At 37.5% G+C, this 11374-nt stretch overlaps 2 protein-coding genes across 2 annotated transcripts; one reads left to right on the top strand and one right to left on the bottom strand.

The window, feature by feature from the left end:
* Positions 1–238: 238 nt before the first annotated feature.
* On the bottom strand, positions 239–4918 carry LOC146468433 (TLC domain-containing protein 4-like). Its single transcript, XM_085124515.1, has 7 exons — positions 4777–4918; positions 4263–4437; positions 3896–3985; positions 3710–3768; positions 3174–3268; positions 1814–1887; positions 239–1072 (listed from the first exon to the last, which is right to left on the bottom strand). The coding sequence occupies exons 1-7, from the start codon at positions 4787–4789 to the stop codon at positions 781–783; spliced, it is 798 nt and encodes a 265-aa protein (XP_084980641.1). The 5' UTR covers positions 4790–4918; the 3' UTR covers positions 239–780.
* A 47-nt stretch (positions 4919–4965) lies between these two features.
* On the top strand, positions 4966–11281 carry LOC146468432 (UDP-N-acetylglucosamine transferase subunit ALG14-like). The gene is made up of 5 exons (XM_085124516.1): positions 4966–5203; positions 8152–8303; positions 9411–9533; positions 10319–10378; positions 10854–11281. Exons 1-5 carry the CDS (start codon positions 4966–4968, stop codon positions 11022–11024), a joined length of 744 nt encoding a protein of 247 aa, XP_084980642.1. The 3' UTR covers positions 11025–11281.
* Positions 11282–11374: the final 93 nt, after the last annotated feature.

Genomic DNA, 11374 nt, shown 5'->3' with positions numbered 1-11374 from the left:
TCTCGGAAACCGAGCCAGCCCGGTCGACCGGGCTCATAAGAAGAGGCCCTAAAGAGGTCCTTTTTTGCAGAGTTGACCTGTTGCCATGGCAATCGCTATGATGTCAGAACTAGCTTTAAGGTATAGCCCAATAACTGAGTTGCAAAGCTATTTATAGTTTGCCCACATGATCAGATAAAATTTCTTGTAATCTTTCATCCTTTCACCAACACTATAACAATGAAAAATCCTTACGAGGCTCCTTAACAGAAGATTTTATTTCAAAATATACTACAATGAATCATCATACACTTTTTTTGATTTTTCTACAATTAAATAAAATATGTTACAAATGTAATCAATAAATTAATTAAGTGACAAATATTCATTAAAAAGGAAAGAAAAATAAAAAAAATATTAATTTCAGTATTCATAGAAACTTTAAATATTATTGTCATTATACATTAAAATAGCTCAAATTTTGTTTATCAAAATCTGATATAAAGAATGTAAGTTACGGATAAAGGAAACTTTGAAATTTAACCGGTCATACAGTCAAATACGGCCCGCAAAATTGACCAACAACACCACATGTACTAACTGAGAGATATAACAAAACCTGAATAACTTGAAGTTGAATAAAATCTGAAGGTACTTTTTTACCCATGATGAAAAAATTTGTACATGCTAAAAGGGAGATAAGGAAGACAGGTACAGACAGATATCAATAATATTGATTAATTAATATATATTATTATTTTGCTACAATTTTCAAGTTTAAATGTTTCCCACAAATTTAAATTATCCTTCTTTGCGTTCTTTTAGCTTGCGAGTAAGCTTCATGGTTCCCCGGACTATCTTTGCAAACCAATACAAGTTGATTGTATCCAGCACGATACATGTGGAAATCCAGTAGAAGCTAACAAGCGCACCCAGGTTCCTTTGGTCTTGAGAACCCCACACTGAGTAGCACTTGTGGTAATATGTTGGCATTATTGCTATGCGGCAAACAAAGAAAGACACTCCCATCATGTAGCCATTGATAACAAAACTACATGAAGATCTGGGATGGCCAACAGCATCAAAGAACCACCTTGAATAAAAAATAGGTTTGGAGAGAAATTAATTCTTTGGTAAACAAAAATTGAAAATAACTAGCACCACAAGCAAATATCACTATGATTCAAACATCAAGAACATGTTATTGGTACAATAGACTGTGCCACAAGACAACACTGTTCAGTCTAGCTTTCACTGAATGGGAGTGTCACATGCAAGGTTTTCTTCTGAACAACCCTGTGCTCAGTAGCTTTCACTTAAATGGTTAGACCTTTGAATTTTATCCACAGACTCAACAGTTAGAACCACCTTAAATGGGAGTGGGGGTATTATGGTAGTTTTGGCTTTGTCATTACAATAATTATATAATTTTGACAAAGCCAAAACTATTAATTATTAACCAGGGACACACCCCCTTGCATGGCTTTGATTTTGTGTCAAGTTTCTTCATTTAGTTATAGTGTTACAGTGTCACCCAAAAGGTCATTTGTGGTCTCTCTTTGCTAGCTTTCGCATCTCTGTACTTTGCTCTCCATTTGTCAATCCTTCATCTCGGCATAATTTTCATCTTTCCATCATGATCAACAATGCTGTGGAACCATGCAAGAGTTCTGAGATCATTCATGAAAGAGCTAAGAACTTCTTCACTCAGCAATGGGAAGGTATAATTCAATAATGAAGTGTTTTCACAAGACCATTTTGTGAATACAATATCTAAATGATTCTCTTCATTTTGTATCTTATTTAATTTGTACCATTCATTTTTATTCCTCACCTCTGGTTTACAAATGGTGTTGAAATCTCTGCAAGTTGACGGACATTAGCAAAGTAAGGTAGAACTCCATAAACCTGTCAAAAAAATTCAAAGAATGCACTAAGGGCGGCATTTTTTAATCCACAATTCTGGAATAAGAATGGTTGGTACGGAATGCTAGGAATAATTCGGATTGTCTGCATAAAAAAAACCCCCTAGGCCCTGGCCGAGTAAACATTGTGTAACAACTATGGCGGCCGACGAAGAAGCTGCCATTAAAGCCGTTATTGCAGCAATTTTCCGCGTACTTTTGGTACAATGAAATTAGAAACAATGTTTCATTTTGTCCAAAATGTGTAACCTGATTTTTTCTCCAGTAGAGACGTATTTGAATCCGCAGCGCTCATCTTGCCATCTGCCATCTTGGATTTTCATTCGCAACATTCTGTTCATTCTGCCCCTCGGCGGATTTCTGATCTTCCCAAGACCAGAACCAAAACCAAATTGTGCCAGTCGACAGCCCCGTACGAATCATCTTGCCTTTTAAAGATCAGAAATCCGCTGACTCCGTGCGCAGACAACTAAGCGATCTTGGAAAGAAAATCGATCATGTTCTACAACCAGTGTTTACAAGTAGGAAAATCTCGGAAGACCTGAAAGTCACGGAAACAAAGCCCTCATTGGTAAATCAACAAGGCATTGTGTATGATTTAAATGGAATTCGTGTGATGCGAATTATATAGGCTACACAAGCCGTCACCTCCACCTCCGCATTGAGGAGCACAAGTATTCCGTCATCGGCAAACATCTTAAGGACCAACACGATCAAAGACCGAACAATCTTCACGAGCAGTTTGCCATCCTAAAGAAACGCCGCGGGAAATTCGAGTGCCTTATTTACGAGATGCTTCTAATAAGGAAAAAGAGACCGACTCTTAACACTCAAAAAGACTCCATACCAGCAAAACTGTTCATTTAATTTTGCACATTCTTTTGTTTTACTCCATTTCGTTTTATTCTAATGTAATTTCACACCTTCCTTTCTTTATATAACGTTACCCACCTTGTTATAATTTACATTTGATAATGGTGACATGTCGTCGCCAAAACGTCATGTTTTAATATCGCTACTTTTTACTCTGAAAAGTAAGGAGGACAGAAGCAAATGGCAGATGAATTCTGAGAAGGAAATCAGGTTACACGGACAGGGCATACACTCTGGAGGAAAATAACTGTCATCAACTGAAAGTCACTGAGCTGGGATCCTTAACAGAAGAGTTGTACAGGGTGTCCCCAGAACAGTGCTGGGTGATGCAACCTTCATGTGATACTAGCTCAAAGTATAAAACCGACTGATGCATTCAGCAAAAAAGAAACTCACCACAACAAAATAGTAGGCCCATATTGCCATAAGGTGATGTGTCATGGTAAACACATCTCCAATGTGTTTGTATGATAAAAGCAAGATAAACAAATCTGAAATAAATTATAACTCAATAAAATAATGTATTATTAAAAAGTAAATAAAACAAATCATTGTTCTTCTTCAAATGAAGGACTTTGTTTTTGCAGGGGGTGCGGATGTAAGGGGGCCTCCTACCCATCTCTAATTGACCCCTCCCCTTCTTGAGGCCAAATATTACATAAGCTATCCACTACCCCAGCCCTGGGAATAACTACACTATCATCTTGAGAATGATGTATTATTCAGTGAGTGACACAGGCAAACTCGGAAAAAGGAAATCTGAGTGCTCCTGTCAGGAGTTGAACCTTAAACCTTCCAATAACAATTATTAGTTCGGATGCACTTTCACTTTGCTACAGGAGACTCTACTATCATCTTTCACGGTATTTTCTATTTCATTTTGAGATTTTTTAACAACAGGCGAGTGACTGTCTGTGTCATACAACATTTACCTGCAGTGATGTATCCCATTGTAATAGCAACTCCCATTCTTGCTAGTATGGCATCATTCCTATCAATTATGTAAACAGGCAAAGTATAAAATAACTGTTACAGTGATATTTGAATTAATACGAGCAACGAATCCAAAGAAAACACAATATATGTAGTTAAATTATTAAAATATACAATTTACTCACACAACAGGGTTGGAAGTAGTTTCAGTATCAAAGATGAAGCAATACAAACCAATCGCACTGACAACTACTGCATGTAAGTTTGAACCAATCCTGTTAAAAAAAGAATTTTTTTAGAAAATTATGGAAAACTGCAAGATTTTCGTAGTATTGAAATAGTGTGCTCCTGAGTGTGCTGTATATGTACACATCCATACTACACCACCCCACCACCCACAGAGGGAAAAGGAAATTCCAGGGGAGTGTGTGTGCGCGTGTGGGGGGGAGGGGAGTGTGTGTGCGCCTGTGGAGGGGGGGGGGGGAGGTGATGGATCTGTAAGGCCAAAGAAATTCACTTCCTCATTTATATTACCATAAAATAAATGGTTACCTTGTGTCCCAATCAATCTTTTTGGCTAAAGGAAGCTGATGGTATCTTGAGGAGACCACAGATGAGAATCTTGGGCTTACAAAGTAGAACAGAAATAGGCAAAGTGAAAAACTGATCATGGCTGTACCAACATACAGACTGCAATCTTTTCCTGTTGGGAAATATTCTTCAAGATCTGTAAAAAATGAAAATAGTAAAGTTAAGTCAGTCAGGTAAGCGAATAGCACATCGGCAGCATACCCAGACCTTCAGGAATTGGAGGGGGTGGGTGGATCAAACCGCCCTGACCAAATAGTTTCCTATGCTTCACTCCACTTGAGCATTGTAAATGCTATATGCGTTTCAATATTCGCGACAAGAAAAAACTTAAAATTACATGATGGATTATAAACCAGTAAAGCAGGAGCTCCGTGGAATTCCAGATTATTTCCTCGGCGTCGACCGCGTGCAGCGCGCAAACGCACACATTTTTCACGTAATCGTGCTAAATAAAAAAAAAACAATAATATCTTACCAAAAACACCCATCTTGAACGAAATCACTTAAGCTCAGTGAAGCCGTTGGAATGTCTGTTTTTGCAAATCGGAAGCCGCTGAAAAACAACAAAGGGATTTCGAGATTGTCTTTACACTATCGCGCTGTCCCATGTCACGCCATGACATTTTGAGCCCCTGATACCTAATGTTGCCTCACCAAAAAATCCATGCTCGCGCATTGTTGCAAAGAGAATCCGCTCATCAGTCTTGGACTGAATTATTTTTGTCCTTGCCGGGAATACTTGGTTATGGGTTTTTTCCTCCTATGTGGCTACGTTTTGTCAGTAATTATTTTTTTGGTTTTTGTATTGATTTTGCGCACTGTATATGTGTTGAAGAAGACGGCTAATAATGCCCTAATGGAAAGGAGAAAACCAGTGAAAGTCATGGTGGTCGCAGGCTCAGGTAGGCCCAGAACAGAATGAATTCATTTTCCGATTCAAACTCTATTCGTGATTTCTGTTTACAATGGATAGTATAGTTATGTGTAATTTAATAATGCATGGCCTGTGTGGAAATCTTTCCCCAGTTGACTTGACCACCTTTAATTTTGCGGAGAACAAATGATTGGGCCATTCCATTTAATATCTGCACCCCCCCCCCCCCACCCCTATTGAGAGACTGGGAAATCTGAGGAGGAGGGAGGGGGTCTTTAAGAGTTATGTCTGAGGGTGTATTTATGTAGGTATCTTTGAACTCTTTCTTTTTTCGTGAGGGGGAATGTGTTGGCACTTTGAATGATCTTCATTTCTGAAGGGGTCTTGAAAAGTTATTTCTGATGGGGGTAGACACAATAGCCCTCAGTAGGGGGAGGGGTGCGAATAATAAATGGCATGGCCCATTGTTTGGCAGGGATAAACAGGCACTCTTTTGGGCAGGAAGCTGGTCAAGGGATGGTATACATACCTGCCAACCCCCGGAGTACAGAAATCTGGAGACGTCTAGAAATCTTTGCATTGTAAGAATGGCATTTTCGACAATGTCTGAATACTCTCCAAAAATCACCCAAAGGCCTTCTGAAATTATGTTCCCAACGTCTCTCGGTTAGAACAGCATTTACCTACCATGTATTGTGCAATTTGATTGGTTGATTTCTGACCAATTACGATACTGTACTTGTTACATATATATCAATATTTGATTACTCTGTTTACATTTTCCGATCAAGAACAGCTCAAATAAGAACACTAAATCCACTTCATGTTTTATTTTCCTTTTTGACATCTCGAAAATAACGAAATTAATAAAAAAAAAAAAAAAAAGAAAAATGCCAGGGTAGATATTTTCCCAGGAGATTTGGTGGTCTAACCAGGAGACCGGGAGATTTGATGAAAAACTTGGAGACTCCTGGGAAAACCGGGGGAGAGTTGGCAGGTCTGGTATATCGAGCCACTGCTCTGGTAAATCAGGCGAGGAAGAACTATTGGAGAAAATGAGGGTATGGTTGCCAAAGCTTCAGAAGATTTAGGCAACGCTTTAAGCTGGGCCAGTTGCAATTCTGTTGCAGCAATCTTTAGCTGACTGGTAAGGTTCTCTTTTCACAAAAGTTCCAAACGAATAAGATCTTCTATAGAAGCAGATCAGATGAAACGGCTGAAGGTGTTTTCTTGCTCTTTTTCTTCTTGGGCTCAACTCCTGTAGCACTTAGTACAGGATCAGGATTGTCTAAAAAAACTGAAAGATTTTTGATGTCCTTGGGAGAAAGGAATGATAAGGACTTTTTTCCTGATAAGCTGCAGGAACTGGAAACCATGGCTTAAGGATTTGGAGAGATGAAGGAAAAGCAAAGGAGGGGGATGCCAAAGCTTGCAAAGAGAGACTGCAACTGACCTTTGAACAACCCTGTATTACTGTACAACCCAATGAAGAAACTTGACACAAGACGAAAGCCATGCAAAGGGTTGTGTCCGTAATAATTAATTGTTTTGACAAAATCACCAAATTATTAAAAGGGCCAAGTTTGAGAGTCTTGTCTGTTAAAATACCAAAGGAGTAATATACAAATGTACAAAACTATATCTTCAGTATTTTAAGAGACAAGACTCTATTACTAACTTAATGCCGTCCTCTCCAGCAGTGTCAATGGATTTTTGTTACCTGGCCCGCATGAAGTTACTGTGATAAGGGAGAAATGGGGGAGGGCAGACATTAAGCATTTGACTTTGGCTTAAAAAATTATCCCAGGTTTGAAATCAGAAGACCAACTCCCAGTTATGGGGTGATTTTTGTACAAATTTGTACTGGTTATAAATTTGACAAACGGGGATGGGGATGGAGAAAAGATCAAATAATCTTTGCCTGGCCAATGCACCTATGTTAAGCCACAAGATTGGGAAGTTCCCAGAGATCAAATTGATAAATTAAGAACATCTGCACCATTATCTTCCCATACTCAGATTAAAAAACAAAAAAACTCTTTCTGTAGTTAGATAAACTAACTAGAGTCAGAAAGGAAAAAAGACCACAATGTTTATAGAAGTTTTGGTAATTAATACAAAATGAGTCACTTTGCTTAGAAAGAAAGAAGGTAGTGAGCTTCTCTAACCAAAGTTCCTACGTTGGCCTTAACTCATTTATGCAATAATTGCATAAATTAATGATAGACTCATTTGAGTTATGCTGTCATCCCCTTAGGTAGAAGAAAGCTTCTGGAAGGAAAATTGACTTAGCATGCCTAGTAATTATTGATAGACATGCTAAGTCAATAGAAAAAATTGATCCCACAGGAGTCGATAAAGTGAAATGGTTAAAACTTCTCACTTTCAGTCTGATTTTTGTGAGTTTTGTAGAAATGAAGATACAGTAAGAAAAGGAGTTGTCTAGTATCAACACAATAAAGGAGATCTCTGTACATTTAAAAGAGTAAAATCCATGCAAAGTTATTGGAACCCACACCAACACTATATTTGTTTGTATTTCTTCATCATCACTTGTGGACAATGCATGGAGTGGAGTGACCTTTACAATACATGAATTACAGATGCAATAAGGATGTACGAAAACAGTGCAAATGTCCAAAAACATGTAGTTGTTGCTTTTCCTTCCTGTTCCGATTGTTTTACCATCATCATTTATCCTGTTGTCTACACAACATATCCCAAATAGAGCACTCTCTCTCCCTAATTACACTGTAGGTGTTTCATTAAGATTTTGAATGGGCGCAGGAGGGTAGTGCATCTGGGCAGGTTAGTAAACTAGGATATGCTCTTTTTTAAAAAAAAAAAAGCAGCCCGGCAATGTTGCGTTCACAGACGATCAATTTGCCTGGTGCCTGGCCCTTATTGAAACCCCTGACTGCATAAAATTTGTTCATTAGTAAAAGAGAGTTGACTGCAATGTTTTTAATTTTGAAGGTGGTCACACCACTGAAATGATGAGACTCTTGGGATCACTGTCTCCATGTTACCAGCCACGGATTTATGTTGTTGCTGAAACAGACAAAATGAGCGCTGAAAAAATTATTAGTTTTGAGACGAAGAAGAAGGGAGAAGAGAAGAGTTCTGAGGTATGTGATGGGCAGCTTATATTGTATAACTCTTAGGGTAATTAAGGAACATGTCCACTTACAATACTTTTAATTTGTCATTTTTCTAAGAACTGATTCACATGTAATTACTTAAAGATTTTTTTGCTCAGTAAAGTGGTCCCCTTAGAGAACCAACACTGAATTGTGGTTGTTGTCTGCCTTCCTTAGAAGCTTTTGACAGAATAACTTCCAAGCCAAGTATCTGATAGTGCTGAATGTCACCACAACCTGGGTTTAACACATCCTCTGTGGATGTCTGAGAAACATATTCTCTCAACTGATTCCTGGACAAATTTAGCCTAAGCTGAGAACCTAATGGTTCAGTACTACTGCATACAGTCGAACCTCTCTAATACGGACACCGAAAAGACAGAGCAAAGTTTCTGTATTAGAGAAGTGTCAGTTTTATAGAGGTCACTACAATGACGTCACTTTCCAGTTTCCATTGCTAGTGTTAAAGTGTCTAGTTACTTAAAGCAGGCACACACAGGCATCTCAATTTATTTATTTAATATACGGTATTGAGACACTGTCTTACAGGAAAATGAAACAAACTACAACACAATGCTGGACTTAAAAAAGTACATTGTACTACAGTTCATTTCTGGAAAACATCTTTTAATGCTAGATTTATACATGTAAACAGTTAAAATTATTGAATTGGCTATCGCTACAGTATTTTCTCTTGTAACGCCTACCTTTGGGCAATAAAGCGTTGATGTTTGTGTAACTGCAAACACTAACTATCATCACCTGATCACCAGAGTGTCCATAATGAAGAGGTTAAGTTGACATGTATTTGCTCTCTGGGGCCCAGATTTAGTGTCCATTGTCCATAGTAGAGAGGGTCTGTATTATAGAGTTTTTGTTTTAAAGAAAATGTGTTAGAATTCTGTGGGGACATAGGGAACTGTCCATATTAGAGAGGTGTCCGTAGGGAGAGGTTCGACTGTGTTAGCTTGCAGCCAAATTCTCCTTTTGATTGTTATAAAATTTATCACCAACCAGCTTTGAATTATTGATATAGTCCTAACTAAAGTACATAACTGAGCTGCCTAAATAACTTGTGTGCCCTTTTTTTTGTAGTTTAAAATTCTTAAAATTCCACGCAGTAGAGAAGTACGTCAGTCATGGCTTACCACTGTATTTACAACTCTGAATGCAGTTTTCTTTTCTTTTCCTGTTGTGTTCCTGGAGAAACCAGATTTGGTAAGTAGCATGAACCTGGTGGTCAGTACTCCCTTGTGAAATGTGTTTGAAGCCAATGGCCAAGCCAATCATTTCAGCTGAACAAGTGTTGTTGAACTCTTGATTCTAGCATAATAAGTTTATGTGTATGTGTTTGTGTATGTATAACTGTTTTTTTTTTTTTTTGAGAAGTTAGATACTGAATTCAAATTTGATTGTATTCTGGCTATATAGTTGTGCTTTCTGTTGTCCATTGCAAATTTCACAGTTTAGGTAATTGACTTGTTCAGTATTCAAACCCTATGGAACTCAATCTAACAGTTGGGCCAAGTGCCTTTGCATTTTAGGGGTCTGTAGCAAAAACAGTCAAAACCAGCTTGATTGTGTTCAATTTCCAAACCTAATTCAGTCCAATTGAACCTAATATAGCAAGCTCAAAGCCAAACAAATCTATTCTTATCAACTGAGTTGATAAAACAAAATAGTCATAAGCTGCAACCGGGTTTTTTGGTGGCTGGAGAGACATTTGTTGTTCAACCCTCAAACAGCTGAGCCTAATACATAAAGTAATTATTGAGCTACTGAAAAACTACTGTAGAACCGTGAGATTTCATCCATGTCACAGTCACTTAATAAATGCTTTTCACTTCCACATCTTGACATTAATTTTGTTCTTCTAAAAGCTGCATATCCATGTTATGTCATAGCTCTTCCTTAACAGTTTTGCAGTTTATTCCTGCATATTCCCATTGAAATATGTAAATAAAGTAAATAAATAACACTAAATTATTGCTTTTTTACCTCAGCTTCTTTGTAATGGCCCAGGGACTTGTATTCCAATTTGTGTAGCAGCCTTTGTATTAAAGGTGAGACTTGCCTCTCTGCTGTTTAGTTTATTAATAATATTGTTGTACTTGTTTTGAAATTTTATGAGATACGTGATAACGTAGTGGTTTATCTTTTTCCTGTGTGAACTCTAATGTTCAATAATTTGAGTTATGATTGTGAAGGTGACCAATGAGCCCTGAAAGGCAAACATGTCAAACAGAAAATACTTGAGATTCACCAATCACAAGCCATGGATGTGATCCTTTGAGCTCATCTGAGTACTGGTTTTTTTCTTTGTTTCTAGATATTTCTGTTATGATACTGATGTTAGTGCAAAGCAACACAATCTTACTGAACATACGGCAAACCTTGGCATTATAGTTATTGTTGACTTGTGCAAGCTTTTCCAAGACACTTCCTGTTCTTTCTTTATTAGTTGGGTGTAGTCTTCAGCTGTCATGGGTGCTGTTAACAATGTTATTACTCACCAACATAAAATATCATTTACTTCAGGTTTCAGGCCTAAGAGATGTTACAATGGTCTTTGTTGAAAGTCTCTGCAGAGTAAAGACATTGTCACTATCAGGCAAAATAATGTACCATTTTGCAGACCATTTCCTGGTTCAGTGGAAGCAGCTTCTAGTAAATTTTCCAAAGGCAATATATCTTGGACGACTGGTGTAACAGTTGATCATTCTGCAGCTTTTTAAGATGTGAAATATTCTGTTACTTAAGTGCAACTTGTCATTTTTTATTTGAGATGAATAACAGCCATATAAAAAAAAGTGTCCTCTAGACCTCAATATCAAGTTGAATTTTAATATTTCAAAAGGAGCCTATTTCCAGTTACTGTATTCTTATTTAAGAAAATTATAGTTAACTTTTGTAAAGCTATGGTAAAGCTAGAAAATTTTTTAGATTATAAAAGTGTTTTTTATATATATTGGTCTGTTCTTGTTTTGATATCCACTCATAATTATTATTGCCCCCCCAGTGAGGCACAAGGCTGGAAAAAGATACTAAATGAGGTGAAC

Source organism: Pavona decussata, unplaced genomic scaffold, assembly GCF_977016875.1.
Source record: "Pavona decussata unplaced genomic scaffold, jaPavDecu1.1 SCAFFOLD_130, whole genome shotgun sequence".
In the NCBI taxonomy this organism is placed as follows: Eukaryota; Metazoa; Cnidaria; class Anthozoa; order Scleractinia; family Agariciidae; genus Pavona; species Pavona decussata.
This window is presented reverse-complemented; position numbering and strand designations above follow the sequence as displayed.